The 25361-nt window shown below is 45.8% G+C and overlaps 1 protein-coding gene across 1 annotated transcript in view; it reads right to left on the bottom strand.

Moving 5' to 3' along the window:
• The window catches only part of DRG1 (developmentally regulated GTP binding protein 1), a 183912-nt gene extending 158904 nt beyond the window's left edge, over positions 1 to 25008 (bottom strand). The window contains exon 1 of the mRNA XM_069619808.1: positions 24490 to 25008. Within this exon, the coding sequence (XP_069475909.1) occupies positions 24490 to 24531 (42 nt within the window). The 5' untranslated portion in view covers positions 24532 to 25008. The remainder of the gene's footprint in view (positions 1 to 24489) is intronic.
• Positions 25009 to 25361: the final 353 nt, after the last annotated feature.

Genomic DNA, 25361 nt, shown 5'->3' with positions numbered 1-25361 from the left:
TTGGAACTGTTCAGTGGACCCCAGAAACCCTACCTTCTATTTTTCCAGTTTCACAAAACTGTACAGAACTTTGCTGAAACTTTGAGCACAATGCCCCATACATTTTAGGGATGGACCTCTGAAGTTAGGATTGAATCTATGTGGGCTAGTAGTGCCAATACTAATCCGTACCTTCCTTTTCAGGGGTTGGATACGTTTTTCCCTACACCAGTAATTGTATGCATGTATCCAGGGATCCAAATTGGTATTCACGGAGCAGCAGCTTAAAGTAGCTCCTGGGTTTCAGGGCTTCTCCTCTGACCAGGAGTTACTCACCTGACCCGGGAGCTGGTGAAGTGAAATGTCTTCTTGCCATAGTGTATGTGTAATGGAAGAGATTTAAAAAAAAATATCAGCAAAAGCACTTTAGAAACAAAGATCGAACGTATGGAATATTTTAACATTGAGAGATGCACTCGTCAGAATAGTCACGGCAGAGTGCTTAGAAAATCATGTAACTTGATTTACAAACACACCCACAAATGAATACACTGCACACTGAGCTCCCGACTATCTATTGGCTCCTCAGTCTTTTGCCATATTCATATTGCTTTACAATTAATTCACATTTACTTCCTGTGTTTTGGGACAATGTCACTATGTGCTGCTAAATCTGTCTGCCATTATATCCATCATTTTAATGGCATTTATGTCCATCCATGAACTTCCATTGCTACCTCTTCTCTGCTAAACGCTTGTTCTCGGGCTGTACTGTTGCAGTTTCTCTTGTTGGATGGAGATGCAGAAATGGGTTTGACTGACCTGTATTTGTTTACCCTTTTTCATAAGTAAAGTGCATTGATGATATCTGATGCGTCAGCATGGCAGTAGGGGGGTTGAATAGGGCTGGTTTCTATGGGAATCTGGACAAAAAGAGAGGGGCATGATCAGCTCTCTCATTGGCTCTCATGTCAGATTCTGACAACCTGGCTAAGTCCAGGACCTTACGCAAACATAACTTCTCTGCATCTTGATAAGTGCCAAATGCATCACTGCATTGTGAATAACAGATGTTGCTATTATCAAACTAAATGACACTCATTTTGACTGCTGAAGAAAGGAAGGCAGGCAGGCAGGGACCGCCCTGCTAGAATTCAAACATATGCAAGCATTTTGCACCAATATCTTTCTAGATTGACATACGTGTACCGGGCCTCATGGGATGAACCCACTCTGCAGTAGTAAATTTAACGCTGCACAATAGTAATTTACATGCAAAATAACTGTTGGAGTTGAACATTGCATAGCCCACTAAAGCTGGTAATGCATACAAACCACAGCCTGGCATCACTTCTGTTTTTGCACAACAAGCATACATTGACCAGTCGGCTTTAAATAGTTTAAATTATATCAATACTTGGTCATTGTTTTTACTTAAGAGCAAGCACACACATACCGGCTTTAAACAAACCATGTGGAGGAAAAGGATTTTGAGCACTCGCGGATGCACTTTTGCAGAGTGCCCATTATAATTGCTGCAACACTTTGCATGCAGGGCCATTACGATGGCTCTCAGATCCAGCAGCTTCTAGAAAATAGCCCTGGCTCCCATAACTATATACCCATAAGTAAGCTGCAGTACACAACACATTTAGTTTGGGCTATTAGGCGTCGCTTGCAACACCTATAAGCCGGTTGCATTGGAGTACAGATAGGGAGAAATGGCATATGGGGATGGATACACAGCTTGTAGTTTGTTTACCCCAGCCATTGACTTCCCATGGCCATGCTAATCCCTATGGCCATTCCCACTCAGTTCTTGCCTCTCCTCGACCACAACACCTCATGGTAACTCTCAGCTTGCTTTAATCAAGCCTTAGCATCAGACCCGGCATTCAAATGCCTGCCAGGGTTGTTTCAAAGAAGACTTCTGAGAATTAATGAAATGGAGCTCTAAACCACCTACTTCTGTAATAAGTGTCTTCCCATCAGCCACTCGATTTACAAGCACTATGCATGCCCTTCACTGAAGTCCTGTTAAAATCAAACATTGGCAAAGCCAACGTAAGAATTAGGCATTTGCCAGTCACTGCTTCCAGATGCGCAGGTTCTCGCACCATTTTGCACTTCCGGTCATCAATGGCCAGTTAGTACCACTACGGCAGTGCCTGGCAAGTGCCTATCCCATGCCTACATAAAAGCCCAAACTGTTGGCCAATGCTTGTTTTATATCTCAGCACTCCCTGAATTAAGCTAATACCATTCAAACTTCAATGGATAAATTAGATGTCCCTGTGAAACTGAGGAAATGCAATAAATCTTTTGAAGTTTAAATTGGCCTGTCTCGGTGGAGCACTACAAACATGGAAACAAATGTATCCTTCATTTTACTTCCAGTTTCCTGACAACGTGCAGCTCCCGTTTTATTTTTTTTATCGTAAAATATTAGTTTGTAACAAACTTCATTTTACATTTGTCTTCTCATATTGTCTTCAATTTCCAATCAATTTACAACACTTCCATTGCCCCAGAGAAAAAGAATCATCGAAAGAAAACACAAGTCTAAGCAGTTTGACATAACTACGGAAAAGTAGATTATGATGTGGGTTTATTGAGGTATTACAGAACTAGAGGAAATACCTGGACATCCACATGCATCCAGTAACAGCAAACTGTCATCTCTAGAATTACAGAACCTTGACCACGCCAACATTCCATGAGCTTGAGCTAAAATGTTCTACATGACCTCCTAGCCCAGAATCCAGGTGAGCACCTACCCAGATCATGAGCACAGACCCAGATCATGACACTTCTCCCTCCTTACCCAAAGTAAGCCCAAACCCACTTTATGACATATCTCCCTCCTTACATAGCTTAAGAACCAACCCAACCAATGCACCAAACCGGCCGAACCACACCGGACATGGCACGCCTACTGATGAACAGTAGAAAGCGACCAACAAGTAAAACTGTGACCCACCAAATCCAGAGGAAAACTCACCATTGAACCAGCACGCCACAAATGAACCCACCCCAGAATAAAAACCCCAAACCAGCTACATCCCGCTGATGCACAAGAACCAGTCACGACTACAATACACTGCTTACGCAAAGTAAGCCAGGACCCCGAACAAAACCTATTGCCCCCCTCTCAGAGCCCACCCGGCCACTCTGGGCTAAATACCACCTAACTGACCACACCCCGTATGAAATGGTCAACACCACACTAGCCACAACCGTTTTGAATGAGTCAGCACCCCCTGCCCATACCGTTAAAAATAGTCAGCACCTGACCTCCCAGAGAGCAGGGCACTGGTAGAAACGATGTACCCAAAGACAACCCACCACTGCACAGCACAGCCAGAACAAATCTAAATGACCAAACTGCACACCAGCAAAATGCACATAACCAAACTGCACATGCCCGGTTTCAGAAAACCATGCCCCTCATACGCCCCCCCAACCAAACCGCAACTGCAACCAAACGTTGAATAATACCAACAGTACCCTGCACCACAGTAGAATCCAGGCCACCATCAGCCCTTAACCCGCTGCAACTAACAGCAACCGACCGGCTATACTAAACAGTCATGCCCCACACGACTGCACCCGACAATCACCACCCAGGCTGTAACCAACAGCCCCACCGAACCAACTACACTGGCTGAACCACCAGCCCTTAACCCGCTGCACTAACAGCAACCAATGACTGTAACCGAACAAACATGCACCACATATGAAACCCAGGCCACAACCAGCAGCCCACCACTGACCCACTACGAAACTCTCACACAACCTACAATCCCCAGAACCCCACTCATGCACCTAACATATGCACAAACCAACACAATTGCGACCACCACTGACCAAACCCCAAAACTACCTCACAACCCTTAACTACTGTAACCAACAGTGCCCCGACTAACCACGGCCAATCGGTACCATGCACCCCACATGGCCCCATACAGATGCCATGCACCTCGCACAGCCCTAAACCAACCATACCACCACCACCACGCACACACATGCACCTGCCTGCAACCAAACAGCCCCCACTGAACCAACCACACAAAACACTCAAGACATACACTCACCGGAATCCTACTCACACCCGGGGTATACATACCACAACCCAATCACGACCACCACAGACCAACAATCAACTGGTACCGTGCACCCCACACAGCCCTAAACTCATGCAAAGCACTTCACACCATGCACCTCACACAGCCCTAAACCAAATGCACCGACACTCATATCCTGGCTGAACCCAACAGCCCCTAAACTACTGTACCCAACAGTAACCGACCCACCATACCAAACAGTTACGCACCTAAACGCGCCCCCCACTTCAATCCAGGCCACCAACAGCCCCCAACTCGCTGAAACCAACAGCAACCGACCGACTCTACTGAACAGTCATGCCCCACACAACTGTACTTGACAATCACCACTCACGCTGTAACCAACAGCCCCACTGAACCAACTACACACTGGCTGAACCCCACAGCCCCCAACCTGCTGTACCCAACAGCAACCGACCACTCGAACCGAACCAACATGCACCACATATGAAACCCAGGCCACAACCAGCAGCCCACCACTGACCCACTACTAAACTCCACACAACCTACAATCCCCATACACCCCAATCCAGGCCACCCACAGCCCCTAACTCGCTGTAACCAACAGCAACAAAACGACTGTACTCTACAGTTACCACCCAGGCCATAACCAACAGCCCCACCAAACCAACTACACACTGGCTGAACCATCAGCCCTTAACCCGCTGCAACTAACAGCAACCAACCGACTGTACTAAACAGTCATGCCCCACACTAGAATCCGGCCACCAACAGCCCATAACTAGCTGAACCAACCCCCAACTAGCTACAACGACGGCGACAACCGCACCTAAACTTCCCCTACCCAGTTTAGAATGGGTCAGCACCCCACTGCCCATACCTAGTTTCACATGGTCAGCACACCACTGGCCATACCCAGTTACACTGGTCAACACCTCACTGCCCAATACAATACTCACCAGAGCCCACCCGGCCACTCTGGCCTAGACAGCACCTAACTGCCCATACCCCAATTCAAAATGAGTCAGCACCTCACTGCCCATGCCCAGTTTAAATGGTCAGCACCTCACTAGCCACATCCCATTTAGATGAGCACCTCCTGCCCATACCCCTATTAAATGGGTCAGTACCTCCCTGCTCATACCCAGTTTAAATGACCGCACTGTTTGAGACATTTCCTACATGCCCATACCTAAGCATCACCAACAACCCCCTCCAGAGCCCACCCGGCCACTCTGGAACACCACCTCTCTTCCACTGCTCCGGGCCATCCCCACCAACGCCTTCCCCATAACCGAAAAAACAAACACCGTCTCTTGCGACCCTGTGTATCTCTGCGCCACCATGTAACACCTAAGCCAGACCTCACCGTTCCCACAATGAGCACCGTTACAATGACTGGTGTCCCTTGTATCTCCGAAAGCACTCCAGTGTTTTGCGCTCCATAAACGTGCGGGAATCGCCTTCCTTTCCGCACCCCTTTCAAAAGCGCGTCTCTCACCACCAGCGCTGCGTTCCAAAAGAACGTTAGCATCCTTTGGAACGTTGCGTTCCAACCGGCAAAGCTGCCACGTTGCTTCCCAATCCTCCGACGTCATCATGTAGTCCGCAGGCACAGGAGGGTAAACATCACCTCCAGCCCCACCCACAACAGCTTCAGCCGTGCCACCTTCTGTGAGCTGCTGCTCGTTCCGACACGCAGTAGCCATAAAATATGTCCCACCGACTCTTAGCCTGAACCACTTGCCTTAGGCTGGTAGCAAACACACTCGCCACAAGGGTATTCCGCCCTGCTCTCCTCAGCAGCACCTCCTCAATCACTGTCACCCCGGCCACCCTCGTCTGCTGGCATCGTCTGTCCGCCAGACACAGGCCACACCTCACAGCCTAGAATGTCCAGACAGAAAGTACACACGGGCCGCTGCTGCTCTTCACCACGGGCCACCTTAGCCTCCTGGCACCATGAGCACCCACAACGCCGACCTATGCCAGGGCCAACCTCCTGAGCCCCGACAGTGCCCCGCTGCTGCTCCTGCCCCACACGGACAGGCCAACTCATTCTGGCCGTCCGGATATGGATAAAGGATGTCACCTCAGGAAGGCGGTACTCCTCACCAGCTGCCCCTTCCCGGCAGACTAAACATCCTCGTCGCCAGTGACATAACTACAGAAAAGTAGGTTATGATGTGGGTTTATTGAGGTATTCCAGTACTAGAGGAAATACCGGGACATCCACATGCATCCAGTAACAGCAAACTGTCATCTCTAGAATTACAGAACCTTGACCCTGGCAACATTCCATGAGCTAAAATATGACGTCATAGCCCAGTATCCAGGTAAGCACCTACCCAGATCATGAGCACAGACCCAGATCACGACACTTCTCCCTCCTTACCCAAAGTAAGCCCAAACCCACATTATCACACAGTTGCTACTAACCGCAGAGCTAACTTTCTCCTTGTGCATCACAGCTCCTGTTATGCTCTGCTCCCATCTAGTGGTGGTAGGAGGCAATTACTGCAGAATCAGTGTTTGAAGCAGGCGTAGTTTGAGGCCTTACCAGGAGCCACATCAATCGAACCATGAGCCACTTTAGCGCCCAGAAATTTCGAACCCTGCATCTCATTGTTAGTATCGAGTGACATTACCTGTTCGAAGTCAAAAGTAAAGAAGTATTTTTATACCAGTTTGTCCAAGTGGTTTCCTTGACTATTTCATTGTGTGCGCTCATTGTGGACCCCTTACAAGCTCACCATCTCGAAACTTATCCTAGACCACTCACCTTGCAACATTGAACTGGTTTGGCTACAGCTCCCAGAGTTGTCCCTGTCACAATATAGGTTGGCTTTCTATGCATCTGTCCACCAGGCCATAGCCTAGAAAATATGTCCCAAAAATAACACAATGAATAATTAAATGCTCTAGAGCAATACCACAAAAAAAAACACGAATATATATATATATATATATATATATATATATATATATATATATATATATATATATATATATATATATATATATATATATATATATACACACGATCAAGCGCTCGGTGTAGCGTGAAACGCTTTGTTTGCAGGTCGCATACCATCTGTTTGTCTGTTTTGTTGCATTTTTTTGTACCACATGTTTGTGTGTACAAGTATATTTTTTCTTGTTGAACATTAAAGGTATCCGTATTATACACACGGCGTGCTTTTTTTTGTTTACATCCTGAATTCTTTGAGTTTTGCAACCTATGCCTGGCCTGCGGGAGTGCGGTTCATCTTTCCTCCTCTTTGTTATATATATATGAGACTGTTTTTCTTACAGCCAAAGTGAGAGGCACTCCCCTGTTCTTTGAAGAATCACCAGGAAACCAGTTGTCTTTGGAGACATGTCCTCTTTATTTTACAGGCCATGCACAACACATGACGGTCAGTAAAAGCCACCTAATATGTGGTGCTCCAAAAATGTAGGGCCCCAATTGACGCGTTTCGCGGTTACCTCACCGCTTGTTCACAACCATATATAACACAATCAAGGGAGTCAGTGCACAGTGCAATAAAGTTATTAACTCCATCAATACCAGCGAAGGAAGAAGGTGAGGAACATTTGTAGCACCAACAGACTTCAGATAGGTCAATACTAACTAAGATGAGTGGACCCTTGTGCTCAATTGTCCAATGCACGTGGAATGCGCATAGTTGTGTGCAAAGTTTACAAGTACCTTTTAGGGGGCATGAAAAAGTTAGAAGATTGCTGAAGGGGTGAAACATGTTCCAAGAGTCAGGTGAGGATCCGTTACTGCTAACAAAGCTGTTCCCGAGTTTCAGAGGGCTCTAGGCAGCAATCACTACCTAAGCCAACAGAAGGCCAAGAATTAGCCCCAATGAATGAATTCGGTTGGATGAACAAAGGGCCACCACCGGTAAGTGACTTCACTATTCACCGACTATAATGAGGTTTTGGTCCAGACTTGGCAAGTGCGGATGTTCTCGCCAGAGGCACAATTTCCTGCCCTGCGCTCGGCTTCCAGATGCACAGGCGCTGCAGGACCAGTATGGCACAGGAGCTGCTACGCGCAATCACTTAAAAAAAAAAAAGAAAAAGGCGGAGGCACAGTGGCAGCAGGTCCCACGGGCACTGGAAGGAACACAGAAAAACCATTCAGCAACCGCCTGTAGTACAGTTGACGCAAGGGGACTCTCCTCTCACGATATGAAGCAGCCTTCCATCTCCCAGATTAAATTCGGCAGAAGGGAGCCTTGTTGGGTAAGCTAGGATTCCCCAGTCTCGGGTTGAAATAGTGACGCCCCTTGCAAAGTAACTTAGGTTCAAGCTGGACAACCCACTGGATGGCCAGGGACACTTCCGAACAGGGTTACCAGGAGGCAGCACAAGGGATTGATCCCACTACTCCAAGGGTTTGACGCGCCTTTGCATGTCTTCTGAGATCATTCGCAAAGCAGGGCTTCACCGGGACAAGTGTGATATGGGTGCCAGACCTCAAGCGAGTATCAGGATCGTCCTTTGTTCTGCTAGGTTCCTTTGGACGGATTGCAAGGCCCCTCCTCATATCCACAGTCGGGTGAGTGCTCGCACCCAGCCCACCAATGGCAAGATCTGATCCATGCATGATTTGATATATGATATGGCATTTATAACGCGCCTATACACAAGTGTTTCACCAGCAGTGGTCCAATCAGAGACCGCTGGGGTCCTCATGCTTACATGCACACCAGACATCTTTGCACCAGTAGTGTGGATAGGGACCAGACGGCACCAGCCCACTTCCTGGGTGCCTACACACGCGACCTGCAGAGGCCCACGAAAGAAGCAGCTTTTGCAGGCAAATGCATGCCCAAAAAAAGGAAATCCTAGTCCTGGAAGGCAGTGAGAAGGCATAGGGACAAAACGGCCAAAGGAACAAACAAAATACCTCATGGCCTGGCCATGTTAGACACACTAGCCAAAGTCTGGAGCCACACAGTAAACGCTGTAAGGCTTGATAAAAAGAAAAAAGCTACTGCTGCCACCAATCCTTTCTCAAGCACACTGTACCATCATCCAAAATTCCTTGGAGGGTGTCTAGGGCCATAGAATAGACCCCATTGCGCGGCACTGGAAGGTACTTTGCGCAATGACAACATGTTACCAGCAAGTGGCAACAAAGTCAAAAGACTAAGAGGAAAAGTTTTTCTGTAAACAGCCTAAAGGACTTGTCAGTTTCCCCAAAACAATGAGCGAAAGTGCAGTGGAGCAGAAGGCAGCACTCCACTGTAAAAAAGTCAGGTCAGGGTACAAGTCAGGTCAGGGTACAAGTCAGGTCAGGGTACAAGTCAGGTCAGGGTACAAGTCAGGTCAGGGTACAAGTCAGGTCAGGGTACAAGTCAGGTCAGGGTACAAGTCAGGTCAGGGTACAAGTCAGGTCAGGACACAAGAACAGATGCGAAACGTTTGGGGGTCCATGGACTATGGAGGAAAAGTTGCTTTTAGAGCAGTCTTAATAGCATCCACATGTGGGATTGGTTGGGGGTGGGTGGGTTGTTCTGACAAGGTCAGGCCCCCCAACTTCTTCCCAAGGACGGGATGGGGTGTCTGCAGACAAGTAAAGCTGGCCTACCAGGGCCATCTAGCCAGAGCCGTACTTGGAACAGGGCAGGAGCTAGAGACAACCTCCATTGTCATAGCCATCCAAGAGTTATGCGATTTCACCTTTTTGCAGATATTCGGTATGCCCATGCCCAGTACCCAATCCCTAGTTCCTACATGCAGTTCCAAGAAAATGTCCATGACCACATAGCTATAGGCATGGAGCAATGGTGTCCAGGGAGACGTGTGTGTTCACCTGCTGTTAAACCCTGTGAAGACATGGCTCAAGAACTTCTCCTTTTAAAAACGAGCACGAAGGGCATCATAGGCGAGCCAGCTCCCAGGAGAGGAGGAAAATCCATGAGATAGTTTAACCAGTCACTGGTGAGAAGCCAGAAGCTGTGGCTAAGAGTCCATGTGGAACCGTACGGAGCACCATGCACACCTAACAAGGACTATACTAGAGCTCTGACCTAGTATAAGAGCTGTGGCAAGACTCCTCCAGCCACATCACCCCACATTAAAAAGTGGATTGGACTCAGAAGCAGAGTCAAAAGCTTGCAGCAACAGAATATGGAGTTAGCGAGTGGATTGACTTCTGCCTGTGGCAGCCAGACCTTTTCATCACCTTAGAATGCTGCAGGCCCGCAGTGAAAGGGGCAAAGGAGACTAGCAGCAGACACACCTCTTCCCAGACACAACAGAATCAGGGTGGGCCAATCAGAAAGATTAGAAGACAAAAGATAATTAAGGAAGGCATATAAAACCGGTCAAATGAGGTCTGGCATGGTGGGAGCAGAAGGAGGCAAGAGCGGGATGTTGGCAATCAGAATCTGCGTGAAGGTGTCAAGGACGGAGCAAATGCCAGGAGAAACAAAAAAAAAAGCTAAGACCCACCGATTGAGACGCAATCCTGAAACAGCAGCCTGGCAGAACAACTTAAGACTGGACATGAGAAAGGCCACAAGGCTGCTCGAGCAAAGAGTCAGAATGCTTAGGGACAAGCACAAAAAAGTTCCCAGGAGTTTGACCCCCTTGAGAAACCGGTCTAGGGCACAAGTGAAGACGCTTAAGCTCCCTTTTTAGAAAGTAGGCGGATTTAAAGCAGAGGTTTACAGCTGCATCTCTCCTGATGTTTTGGATGATCACTCCCATCGCCCCTCACCATTGACTATGCTTGCTGGGCATTGTTAGACAGATTTTCAGAATCAATCCTGGCGCTGGATTCTACGAGGTCAAGCTATTCTAGTGAACATGAAAGACTGATGTCTAGCTAAACCCAGTAAAGCTAGAGTAGCAAAAGCTAGAGGAGCAGAACAGTAAGCCTTAGACTGGATGGTGTGAGTGGTCTAGGGCTACAATGAAACACATACAGCACTCCAATAATTACAGTTAAGCAGAAGACAAATATACAATTAGGCCTTTAGAATACACTATTGCATTTGGTCGTTTATATAGCGCTCTTTCCCCATTTGTATGGCCTCAATGCACTTTATTCAGTTGGAACGCCCTCGGTGACCGTAGTCAATGTGCTGGAAAGTTCTAAAAGTTTGGATTAGGAGATGCATGTGTGCATTTTACCGGTCTAGGACGTGGGTGGCAGGGTAGGCTCGACTAAGCAGCCCGAAAGGTCCAGGCACGTGGGAGGGCGCTGTTGGTGGTTGTGATAGAGTGCTATTGGTGAGAGAGCCGATGTGCTGTCGGCTATTCCGAATTTCTTTCATTGGTAGTCGCTGACAGCTACATGTGCTGCTAGACCAGAAAGCATACGTAGCTGCATTCTATGGTGCATGGGTGCTTGGCCGTGCCTGCGGCTTGTGTCCACAGATGTGGTGTAGGTATGCGTACCATATTCTTAGGGCTTATACGTACCGTAGTCTTCAGAGATGCTCAACTGGTGCGATCCCCGTTTAGTGCGTACGGCGTGGTCTCGTCATTCATGGTCTCTCTAATGCAAGGGTCCGAGGATGCGCGGAGCATGGGTGAGTTTATTGTGGTGGGCCTTAGCGACGGGTGCAAGCCTCCCTGGACTATTTGTCTCATTATCCGTGGTCTCTTGTGCAAAGGTCAGATGGGTGATGAGCGCAGGTTTGAGTTTATTGCAGGTTTGTCACAACGAAGACTGCTTATTTATTTAATTTGTATTGCGCAGCCTGCCCACGGGCATCAGGGCGCATGTTTAGAAAGGTGGTTACAAGAAAGTGTTACAGCAGGTAGTTAGAGGTTACACTTATATATACATAAACATATATAAATTATGAACAACATTTACAGGGGTAATATACAGATGCATTATATACAGGGTAGCCGGAAGGTGCAGCATGCAGCCAGTGTTACATAGGACTGGCCGCCATAGCGTCTTGCTCATGGAGCCAGTGTTTTGTTTTACTTTTGAAGGATTGGAGGGAAGGGACATTCCTGAGTTCATTGGGTAAGGAATTCCAGAGCTTCGCCGCAAGGACTGGGAAGCTCGAGCCTCTGGCAGTTTGAAGCTTGAAACTGGGGATGATAAGTGTGTGCGCTTGTGCAGATCTTAAAGGTCTGGAGGCTGTGTGTTGGCTAAAGCGTGCTGATAGGTATGCCGGTGCAGCGTTGTTCTGTGCTTTGTGACTAAGAACAAGTGTTTTGAGGGCGATGCGCCATGCAATGGGGAGCCAATGTATGTTGCGTCTGGTGGAAGAGATGTTGGCGCGCCTGGGTATGTTTAGAGCAGCCCCGATGGCGTTATTCTGGGTTACCTGTAGTTTATCAATGTTTCTTTGGCTCGTACCGAGGTAAAGGGCGTTGCAGTAGTCAATTTTTGATAAGATGAGGGTTCTGGCGAGAATAAGGCAGTTGTCCGTTGTTAAGAAGGGACGGCAAGCTGTGATCAGTTTACACGTATACGCGGATGCTGAGACTACTGAGTTGATTTGTCTGTTGAGTGAAAGGGTGGAATCTAGGTAAATACCGAGGGTTTTAGTGACATTAGTAACTTTGATAATGTTGCCATCAATGTTAAAGGCCTCATATTTACGGTTGAGTTTTGTGAGTTTGGGCTGAGAACCTAGGATGAGTCGCTCAGTTTTCTCGTCGTTTAGGCAAAGCCAGTGGTGGGCCATCCACGCTTGGATGGCAGTGTAGACTGCTGGTGTCCGTTACATAATCCCCAGTGATAGGGATGAGTATCTGGGTGTCGTCCGCATAATTTGTGTAGGTGACACCCAGATAGTCAAGAATATCAAAGAGTGGTTTCGTAAATACGTTATAGAGCGTGGGTGATACGCATGAGCCTTGAGGGACTCCACAGGGGACGTGAGCTGGGTCCGCGGCGGCGAGTGGTGAGAAGACCCTCATGGACCTGTTTGCAAGGAATGAGCTGATCCATGAGGTGGCTGCATCAGAGAAGTGGGCGGCAATTTTGAGGTGCTGGCAAAGGATTTGGTGATCAACCAAGTCGAAGGCCGCAGAGAGATCCAGTAGGAGTAGGAGCGCTTGTTTACCCTTGTCTTTCATGTCCTCAATTTGGGTTTTCAGATCTATCAGAGCTGTCTCAGTGCCGTGTCTCGGGCGGAAGCCCGATTGTCTGAGGCCTAATTGGTTGTTGGTATCGAGGTACCGCTGGCTTCACTGGTGTATTTGTGGGTGGGAATCTTGTTGTGCATGGGTGATAAGTGTGTCAGGTGAGCCGTTGCGAAAGCTGCTGGCCACTGTGTTGTACTTGGTGCAATGGGTGTTGTAGTTGCGTGAAACGGGGATTCAGAGGAATATTGGGAAATCCAGGATTTGAGGGCCTTTCTGAATTTCAGGTGGTTTTCAGTGTTGCGAATGTGTAGCGGTAGGGTGTTCCAGATGATTGGTGTTTGGACGGAGAAGGAGGAACCGCCCAGCCTTGCCGAGTTGTGAGAATCACTAGGCGAAATGCTGTGCGAGATCTGAGGTTCCTAGAGGGTCGATAGGGAATGATTTTTTTGTCTCTGAGGAATTCTGGTACACAAAGTATGAACACACACATAAGGCCCGATTCACATAGCATTTTCCAATGGGGTTTTGCCATTATAAAAACACATCTGTGAATTAGGCCCATAGTGAATTACAACCTCGAAATCCGCTGAAAAGCAAAGTTACATAGCTGTACATAATGATAGAAGCCGATTAGATTAAGAACCCTATACCAATTCCTTACAGCACATAAAATCCCTACATGTTTTACTGTAAACCTGAAAGGCGAGGGTGGGTGGGACTTCTGGCGGGGGGCTGTGGAAAGAGACAGGGCTACCAGTCCCCCCGCCATATAATCAATCCCCCAGGCGCACACCGGATGTGACTGGGCCCTGGAAGAGGAAGCAAGGTGGGAGGTGCGGGGGGTAGCCAGAGGGACAGCCCTAACGCAATTTTGCTGCAATCCCCTCAAGCACTTCGAGCTGTGGCCACGAGTAGAATTTGCTTTCCCATTCAAACCTATCCTGATTTCTAAAAACTTCTCACGCAGCCGGTCCAGGTGTCCACGCCCACTTTAACCCCATTGCTGGTCGTTCGTGGAACAGGCCACTGGCCAGATGACCCGGACAATCTGGCCACGGCCACAGGCTATTCCTCAGTCACCAAAAGGTATATCACCATTTTTTTTACCTACATTTAAAACAAATTTTAAAAAATGGACACATTTGTGAAACCATGCTTTCGGGTCCTTGCCAATGCTCATCGCACAGGTTTGCTGCAAATCCTTCCACGTTTTATTTTTGGAAAAGTCTCAACATGTACGTACACAAACTAGTCATACCCCATTTGACAAAATCCCACCAAACGTTGCAAAAACATTTAAAGTTAGGTCTAAAATCTTTTTTGCAAACTTGTTCACATATCAGGCAAACAGCAATGTATAAGCCGTTCAAACATTTTGGGCCGCCTCCTCCCCCCTCCAATTTGGCCCCCACTTGGCGAAACCGCACCAAACATTGCAGGGCAGTGTAGGTTGGTCTAAAATGATATTACAAATTGTCATGCAGTTTCATTGAGTGGCTCCAAAGTTATAAGCCATCAAAAAACTGCTTTTCCCCGACCCTATAATGCAGAAACATGCCTGGACGTCCCCAAACATTTGTCAAGTTCGCTAACATCCCAGCAACGTTCCTTACTGCTAGCTATGTGTAAGCTTGTTTTCTACATTTTCTTGTTCCTATAAAATTAATGTGTTTTCTTAAAAACTGCAACAGACCATTTTGTTATTGGGTTGCACTTTATAAAACTATTCAAGAACCATCTTTTTTCCTGTGAGTATTGGCATACATAAGGAGGGTTGTATAGCAATTTACTATGCAATTCTGTAGGTATGCTAAATTGACACTTGTGTAGCACATCCTGCTATTTATATTACACTGTTCAATGAAAGCACAGCTCTCTGTGCATTCCTCTCTTAACCTCTGGGCTCCCTTCGCTATGTTTTCTCTGTTCACTGGAAATTAAAAAAGTGATTACGAGTGCAGCAGTAAATATCTCCGAAAGTGCCAAAAGGTACGTGTGAGAGTTCTAGGCGAGACAAGTTATTTCTTTTATAAATAATTGCAAACTCGAAGTAATCAGGGTGATGCCTTTCTTAAGCTAACTGTACCCAGTTTGGCAAACACTCCATGTTTTTTAAAGACTTTCGTGCAATTCCATCCATAAAAATATAACTTGTTACATAATGCATAATTACAGTATTTCTACTGTAAAACACTGAATTGACTCCACTTTACTGCTTTTCAGTAAAGTTTAGGTGTATCTAAATCTCAGTGTCAACTATATTTCATTTTGTTCTGGAAGATGCATCATATTGACAAGATGATCCTTTTTGAAAATGTACATGATTGATGGTAAACCTAGTTCTGTGACCGGCTGGTTGCGTACATCTGTGCAACTGGTGCTCCACCCATTGACATTCTACCTTATCGCCATGTTGCTTTTGAAGTATTAGGATTTGTTTAAAACATTATTGCAGCTTTTTGGAATTATTTGCATTTGTTGCTGTATATCAGCTACCCTGAAAGGGCGAGATGGCCGCAAACTACAAAATTACACCTAGTTTGCCCAGTTGTTTGTCTGCAACGCCTTCCACTCCGTTTAGTCTCCTCTTACGTAATGAATACACAATGCGGACTAGATGTATATGCAAAGTGTTTATTTATTGTGCATTTGTAAGGCGCTTGCTTATACATACAGAAATTGTGAGCCAGTGGAGAGATTTTAATGCTGGAGAGATACGGTCCCTGGGCTTGAGGCCAAGGATAAGTCTTGCAGCCCTATTCTGGATTAGCTGGAGGGGGCGGGGGCAGAGAGAGAGAAGAGTCTCGGGAGGATAGCTCAGCTGCAACGTGTTCGCCTTGGAAGCAGGACAACATGGAGCAACATGGGTTCGAACCCCGGGTCCACGCTTAGAAACATATGGGTATAAAATGCGTTATAAATAACATATCAGAAGAGGGTAGATTAAGTAAGAGGCTGTTGCAGTAGTCCAGGCTAGAGAGTACCAGAGCTCTAGAGACATTGAGTTTCTGGGGACGAGTGAGGAAAGGGAGGATACCTCCGAGGAGGTGGAGTTAGAAATTATCAATACTTTCATTCGGTATGTACATCTACTGCAATACCATACACGTAGTTAGCCTCCAGGCTATCTGTACGCTACTATTGATTGCATTATACATTAGCACCTGCGGGAGAGAGCTGGCCAATCTGGAATCCGAGTAGCTGACCGCCTTTCATGCCGGCCTGCGGCGCTGCTTCCCCAACCTGTCCCTGCAAGTGGTGCCTCAGGCTGTATCTCCACTGGAGTGCCACGCCTCGAACCCCTGATCCCTGCTGCCCACCTCCAGGCTCACCTTTAGTTCCTGCGCAAAGCCATATTCCCTTAAAAACAAAAACATGCACCACAGATGGCAGCTCAGAGTGCTGATAGCAATAAATACTGCTTTCATGGCCACGCAGGGCTGGAATGCTGCGCTTGGGTCTACCTGGCTCAGGTCTGAGGGCAGTTAGCAGCCCTTCCATCCACTGAAATTGATATTTAAACACTATAATGAATACAGTATCAGGGACAGGCAAAGTCTGAGAAAACACCATACTACAAACTAGTCTCAGTATATGAATTTCTTTTAACAATTTTGTTTTTGATTCATGAAATGTCTCCTTACACAGCAAAGGATGGGTCAAGCATACAATAAACAGGACACTGCCTGTGCAACGCCAACTGCAGAGCCCTGCACTGAAAACTTTTCATTTAGTTGCATCGCATCCATTTGTGTCCATGCAGCGAACATTTCCATTTTACACTGGTCTCATTAATGTCTTACGTCAGCAGTACACACAAAAACACTGTAGTGTTGCTCATTTTCTCTCTTGGAAATAGCTTCTGGTGACATTAAAAAATACTAGTACAACATTGCTAATCAAATAGTGTGTTTGCTAATCAATAAAACTAACTAGCAAACTTTGCTAATCAATTTTTTAAAAAACTAATGTATTCCCCGTGAATATTGACTGGGTGGGTTACTGTGCCCACTTCAGTGATTTTGTTTTTTATTATTAAGTTTATCATGGCTTCTTACACAACCTTTACACTATATAACACAAAATTACATACATAAATATCTAAACAGAAAAAAAACAATTAATGTTCTACTTCCCTCATCTCTGTCTGCCTGCCATCCAGGAATAGTGTGCCGCCAACGACCTCTGCCTTAATGCCAGCGATTCTACTCATCGGCACACCCACTCCCTCCTTCCCTGCAGCTCTCTCTCCGGCCTCTCTTGGCCCTCCTCCCACTCCTACCTGCAAGGCTAAAACCTCGGGGTCATCTTCGACTCTGCACTCTCCTTCTCCCCTCACATCTGCATCTCCAAGAAGTCCAACTACCGGCTGTACCTCCTTAGAGGTATTCTTCCTTTCCTCTCCTTCCCCCAGAAGCTCACTGTCTCCAGAGCCCTGGTCCTCTCCAAGCTGGACTACTGTTAACAGCCTCCATCTAAATCTGCCTGCCTCCACTCTCCGCCCTCTGCAACTTATCCAGAACAGGACTGCGAGACTTGTCCTTGGCCTCAAGCGCAGGGATCGTATCTCTCCAGGACTGAAATCTCTACACTGGCTCCCAGTGGCTGCGAGGATTAAGTTCAAAACCCTCTGCATTGTTCACAAGGCCTTCTGGGGTCGCAATACCTTCAACTGTCTCTTCCTAAATATCTTCCTTCTCGAGCGATTTGCTCATCTGCCTCCAACTCCCTTAGGGTGAGTCGCTTCTCCAAGCAACGAGTTGGTGGCAGATCACTCTTCGGCTGGGGCCTCTCTCTGAACAGCCTTCCTGCCTCCCTGCCTGAAACACCTCAAAACCTTCCTATTTGCTTCTGCTTTCTCTCCTCCCCTCCCTTGCTGAATTCCTGACTGAAATTGCACTGGTTACCTGGCCACCCTTTCTGATATCTGGCCCAGGCCCCGTCAATTACCCACCTGCACTGCCTCCCTGGCAACCCCTGCACTTGGGGACCGTTTTTCTGTATCCCTTCAGTCCCCCTACCAGCACTTACGTCTGCACTTCCTTGCACTTGCCACTAGCTAGCTGTTTTATGTGTCTTATTTATTCGACTTCCCATGTACTGCACTTTCCCCTCCCCCTTCCCCCTGCGCACTTTTCCTTTCCACCTTCCCATGCACTTGCGCGATCTGAATGACCTGGCCTAGTAGGATCGTTGTCTGTCCTCCCTTTGTCCCCCCCCTTGCCTCGTCGCGCCTTGAAACACTTGTGTATAGGCGCGTTATAAATGCCATATCATATCTCGTAAAAATTGACATAAATAAAATTACACAAACACATTTCAATAATATAAACTACATAACCAAATCTACATACAAAATATTTCATAATCCATTAACCCCAAAGACACCATAAACACATGTTAAAAAAAGCGACCACTCCACTTCTTGGTACCATAGACAATATCCTAAACATGGTGTGCTGCTGCAGTTATTACCAGCGAATCCCCCCATCCCCCGAGGAAAGGCTAGCCCAAAATTGATCGGTGGCCATCTGCTCAGAGGGTCTCATTTCCCTATAAATAGCATTCTTCCAAAACAGGGCAGTTGGTTATTATATGTCTGTCCGTCTCATGCGTGACGTCACACAAACTGCACTTCCTCAGATTTGCCCTGCCAAGCTCCGACATACTGTAGAGTAGGCAATACATTAAATTGTAAATACATGATAAAAATCCTCAGCTTGTATTCCCTTTGCTGCCTTCTTTTTATCATGTTTACACCTCATTCTAGTCAATCTTCCGGCGGAGGTGGCCCCTGTGGATTAGCACACAATGAGGTCCCTTCCTCTGATGTTGCCGCTGATGCCACCGAAAACAGAGTCCTGTAGGTTGTACAGAGAAGGCGGTTACAGCAGATAGGTGGACACAGCGGATTTGGTGGATATGTTCCTGGGCCTCCGAGCTGATGAAGCTTGCCCAGGTTGGTGAGGCAGAGGGTTTTCTGGGAGTTATGGCTACAGGGGCCCTAGTACTTTGCTGAGGTCTCGGCTGATGCTTATGGCAGGACGGCTGTGTTACGGTCCAATGTTCTTGTTGCTGTGAGATGCCGGCGGTCAGTCGACTGTCAAGTATATGGTCAGTGTCTTCCTTCCCTAGTGTATTTTTATCGTTCTTGCACTGTTCCTGGTCCATCATGCATAGGACTAGAGCATTTGCTTCTAAGTGTGCTTATGACCTAGTTCGGGAGCCTAACTCCCAGTCTATAACCGAGGACCATGCCCGCTTTGGCCAATGTGGAGTCTAGAGAATTGGTTTCAGTAGAATCGTACTCTATTCCTGGGTGTGTGACTCCTATTAACAGTCGCTTGTCGAAGGTACTAAAAGGAGCTCCAGGAGAAGACAGCATCACCAGGAACAGAAAATAGAATTTCAGGATGAAGATATGGATGCCTCAATATCTTTGTACAGTAGTGGCGGTGGGGGGTGGGGGGGTACTGAAGAGCATAGAGGTGAATTCTTACCTCAGGAAAGGATCCGAATTTTGATAAAGACTCACTAGCTCAAAGTTATTTGGGAAACTGTACCTTTCGTGGCAATAATAGACAGAGCCCTCTGGTCTCCAACCCAAAAGTATGGATAAGGTCATCGAGGAGGTCCGTACACAGAAATCTAACTAATAGTAATGTGGCCAGGGGGGGGCAATATCATAGGGCGAGATGGAAATCCATTACGGAAAGGATCATTGAGGAACTTAAATGCCGAAATTGTGAGGACTTCATCCGTTGGGTGGTATCTTTTGATAACATTGTCAACTTTAGCCAGAGGGACAGGGGGCACAATGTCAAACATACGAAAATCCTGTGCAAAGTCTTCCACTTATGAGACATATAGCTTGCCAGACTAACGGAACAGGCATCAAATCCCCACCTGTTAGAGCGGATAATCAATGTCAAACTGATAAATACCCTATGTATGAGCAGTATAGCCAGAAAGACTAATCAAAAAGTCACGAAAGTCCCTTTTAGGAAGGGTAGACCATATTTGGAAGGCTCCCAAGTTGGACGACATCCCCAAGTTGCTAGCAAATTCGGGATTCATAGGGAAATCACCATCCAAAGTGTCCAGAGATTTTACAACTTGTACTGATAACATGAGAATCCCCCCAGATAGGAATGCTGGCCAGATAACGAAAACAAACACGTATGACTGTGATCCAGTACTCTAATTTAAGAGAATGTGTTACGGACCATAGAAATTTCATATTGACTCATGTTACCAGACCCATGCATTAGGAATCTAAACAATCCCTAAAAAAACAAAGTAATTCATTGGTTGCAAGCAAAAGCGGGGCTAGGAAGCATTAGAATGCAGGACCTTAGATTCTTCCGAAGATCACAAGGAATGGACCACAGATAATAAGCTTGACTGTATTGTTGCAGACTGTGGATTTAGCAATCTCCTAGCGTTTTAAAATCATGTGCAACTCTCCTTTCTCCAATGTCAGAATTGTGTTGGATGACAAATGCTTTTAATTTAATGTCAAAACTCTAGATTTGTTTTTGCCTTTGTATTTTGTTTTTTTTGGCCTAGCGCCTATAAGCCTCTGAGTCAATTTGTGCACTATTCCCATTCAATTCAGTTCCTCACTACAATATTTTATAAGATATCTGTTATTTCCACAACTCAAAATGTTGGTTAGAGTGCAGCACATAACCAGTGATTTATCCATCGAAATGTCTATATTTCTGATAAGATCCCACTGTATAGCTTTTTTCCTTCAGCTGAATGAGAAAGCTACTCACACTTGTTTCAATAGGCAATCCTAAATGAATAGCCAGAAGAAAGTCATTCAGTTTCCCCAACATTTGCATCAACTCGTTATTCTGTAAATGTGCTTATAAGACCTGTCAAGAATTCAATTATGGCACAGGAACACTTGTTAACATTAAGGACTTCATAAACTGCAAAACCAAGTTTGTGGATTATGCCCTTACCTGCTTCTGGGGGAAGCTGTACATAGGCAGCACCATTAGACAGCTGGGGGTGCGGATAAGGGAACATTTGTCAAGCCTAAACAAGAATGACCCGAGACTACCCCTTGCAATGCACTGGCAAATTGAGCACCAAATGGCTTATTAGGCAGATTTACAATTTATAGGCCTCATGCAAACAAAAGAGTAAGTGTGGTGGTGACCGTCAGCTAAAACTCTGACAAATGGAATCCAAACTAATTTGTTATTTACGATCTACTGTCAATGGTCTCAACACAGACCATGAAATGTATGTTTTCTTGTGATGTAATGTTTATCTTGGTCTGTCGCCATAACATATGTAAAATTAGTTTATTTCTCATTTAGTACTGTGAAATACAATTGAAATATTCATTTTCTTTCGCACCTTCTCAGACTCACGGCTTTGGGGTAATGATACCCTATAATCATATTTACTCATTTTGAGTGACTTAGGAGTATGTCTCCATAACGATATCACACACAGGAATAATGTGTGCCAATGCACTTCATTTGCCTCCGGACATTAGTAATATGCTTTTTTCGGGAACTTACGTGCCTAATATAGCATTGACAAATAATGTACATTTTACCAATGGGTATCATACACCCTGCCTTATCATTGAAGAGGATCGCACCCACTTTACATTCCTCATTACAGCTCACATAATAAACTCCTTATGCTATGCTGATCTTGCACACTTTATCAGTTTCCTAGACATCTCACCATTTATCTAGGTTTCTATTCTCAGCTCCGTTACCATCCATGTTGTTCAGACATATTTGATGTATAAACACTGCAAGCCATATTCTTTGGGACGTGACGTTTTCTGTTTACATAGGACGGCCTACGTGCAACGTCATCACGGCTCCGCGTTGCGGACTGACGGCCCTCTTCCCATCACATCTGTTACACACACCACCATTGGTTCGATGTTCTACGCTGCAGGGATCTAACCCCTTTACTATTGCTTCCAAGTTCCATCCGTACGCCATTAGAGGCGAGCCTTTTCTTTTTATACCGTCAGAATCTTGCTCCGTTTTATATCAATGGTACTTGCATTTCCCTTTGCCCAGTTTCCTGAGCTTGAGCTCACTCAATTCTCATACTGCGTAATCTGTTTCTTTAAATAGGCACGTCACATGTTTGTCCATGAGATTAGACGCCGACATTGGACAATATATAAATCCTACGTTTTACTTCTCATTACACCTTACGATGAGTTTCACACATACTGTTAAATATCTGTTTTCTTCTAAGCGGATGTCTAACAAGTTATCTGTAGGAGACTGTTTACAGTGTTTTTGCATTTAATTTCTTGCCTCTCTCAACCCATACAGAAATGCATCAGCCAGATTGAAACTGATGATTGATCACTCACCACTCCACAAAGGTCCATTAAAGTCCTTTATCCTGACAAGCTACTGTATGGTACGATAGTTTACCCTCTACAATTCTAATATTGTGGCCCTCTGCACATATTAATCCAACAAACAGCACTAGTCAACTCACTACATTTACTTTTCCCCGCTTCCCTGTTTGAGGACAAACAGGCATTCCCTCTGTTTGCTCTGATACCAGGGTAAGCACACGTCCAGTAACCAGGTACTTTTCTATAGATGCATGCTCAACTGCTGCCTCACCATCTGTCCGCACCTTAGTAACATCACTGCTCCTGGGTTCTTTTTAAAGTTCCTTCAGTGCCATCTCCCACATTCTTCACAGTACCACGGCCTTTGAGCCCAGAAACCAGAGATTGCCCCATTTTTCTAGCCATCTCACAAGGTTGTTCTTGGGGCAAATGAGGTCCCTTTCCCACTTCAAAAAGACATTTTTGTCATTGATGGATTTTTCAATATTCGAATGCCATTCCAGTTTTCTTTTTTTTACTGTTATTTTTCTCTTATGTGAGCCTTCCGCAATGCCCAAACTTGATTCTTGTACTGCAGTATATCACTTCCATTTATTTTATTCATATCCATATGGTTTGACAACCATCTCCTTTTGTTTGTATTCTTGTTTTTTTAATGTTGATTTCCAAATGTACCATACACACAATTACCACTCTGAATTTGTATTCATCTCTTTGCTTATCCTCTGAAAATGTTTAATGAACTTGTGGCTATCACAACATATGTATCACACAGCCTTCAGAACGACCTGCGGGGTCGAAACACGTGTTAGCTGTTCACTACACGATTACATTTTCTCATGCTTAAAACACAATTGCCTTTGTGATTATACCTTAACTTGTAAATAGGATTTATTGCATAACTCATCTTCAGCAGTGTGCGTTTCAATTTACTTCCAAAACCAATCCTACACATTCTGTTTAGCCTTAAAGTCCATTGCACTAAAGTCAAGCAAAGTATTATCGATCCCGGCTCCCGTAGTGACCTTAGCATAAAACGTACAACATTGGACCTTCCACAAGGTAGACAAAGAGGTAAAAACTCACACCTAATGGCCGGGCACAATGGGATTCTCATCACATTTCTCCTTATTTCCCCCTCAAATTTGCTAAATCAATGCACATATTTCTCAGCAAGGACCTCAAGATTATAAAGAAGACTCATGATCATACTAGTCTAGTAGATTTGCAGGCATCCTTCCAAAGAGTCACCCCACTTTCTCGTGAGGAACCCTTTAATAAGCTTCCATTTCAATAGGTTTCTTAATAGTGATCCCAAGCTATACATAAGAATCCACAACCTGTCAATGTGTATGCAGTTCTTGTCCTGGTCTTATACTAAACCTGCAACTGGAGCTCTGCTGCATGCTTTTAACTCACTTACCTTTTCCAAGTATTCACTGGCTTCCAAAGCTTAAAATAAAGCTCATAGGAATTGGTTTACAGCTTATTTTAAAACTATTTTCAGAAATGAAATACTCGGCGTCAGCTGTTAATTGGGCGAGTGAGTTAATGCACATCTTGTTAAAATATGAACCGCTTGGCAGTCACTGGATCCAATTTTTACAGAACCACCTCAGATGTTCACCACCCTTCCTAGATCAAAAATGCATGCCTGTAATTTGGTGGAATGTCATTTTCATTCTTACTTTTTAAATATTTTAATATTGTAAATTGCTTTAAGAAAAAAGTAGATAGGTATATTAGTACATCTCTGGGCGTACTTACAGACAAAAATCGCATCCCCCGATTGCCACTACGCGCCCCCAAAATTGCTGGAGAAACTTCTCAATGAAGTCGTACCCCTCCGCTGCCCACACGGAGAGAGTTGCCCTCCCACTGGGGCGCCCTGTGCCATCTTCCCAACCTGTCCCCCGTATACTCGTAGCACTCGTTAATGCCCCTGTCTCTCCGTGACCTATGCCCACACCCCGCCCTGCGTACCTCGGCCTCTATTTCGGCAATCTTGGCTAGACACCCGCTCATGATGCCGCTGTCACGGGGGCCCAAGGCTCTCCTATTAGACGGAGAAGTGAAGCACAACCAGCAGCAAGAAATGACGGCCCCAAGAGCGCAGGCGCGAGAACAAAGTTAAATCTCGCGAAGTTGCTCGCACCACCTCTCTATGACGCGACCTAGTGAAGCCCACTGAGTTCTAACAAAAAAAACTAGAATGCCAACATTTCCACCAGAGGGTGTGTCAGCCCTGGAGGCCATGCTGGTGGAAGAAACACGTCACTGTTCGAAGTTCAAAAAGATGTATTGTATTTTCAACAGAGATAACTTTTTTTTCCTATGGGAGCTTTTCCACCAGCATGGCGTGCATTACTGCGAAATGAATGGAAAACGATTCCTCATTCTTTGCTCTCCTAAAGTATGGTTATAGAATTCTGGCCCACTAGCTTTTTATTAGAACTCTGTGGTGAAACCGTACTGGCAGGCACCACGCCACGCATGAAATGTGACATCCAGGCACAAGCTGGGTGACAGCATGCGCACCAATGCCAAGAAAATCCTTAAGCGTGCATTCCGGCGGCCATATTGGAACATTACAGGGTCTCACGACACCCATCGATTGCAACGCATTTTCTAATTTTACGTTTTCCGATTGCACTTTATTACTCCTCAAACGCATTGGCACTCAATAGACAACCAATGCTGAGCTACTTAACAACATTGTATACGCTAGATAGTTTCTAGCCAACTTGGTGCCCAGGGCGGAACACTAGAATGTGCCCCTGACTAGCACATGTCACCTCCAAACTACACCTCTGTGTCAGCAACAAAACCCCATACATGCCAACCCTCCCGATTTA

Source organism: Ambystoma mexicanum, chromosome 10 (assembly GCF_040938575.1).
Source record: "Ambystoma mexicanum isolate Mex_15411 chromosome 10, UKY_AmexF1_1, whole genome shotgun sequence".
Taxonomy (NCBI): Eukaryota; Metazoa; Chordata; class Amphibia; order Caudata; family Ambystomatidae; genus Ambystoma; species Ambystoma mexicanum.
The sequence above is the reverse complement of the archived record's forward strand: the minus strand, read 5'-3'. Positions and strand labels throughout refer to the sequence as shown.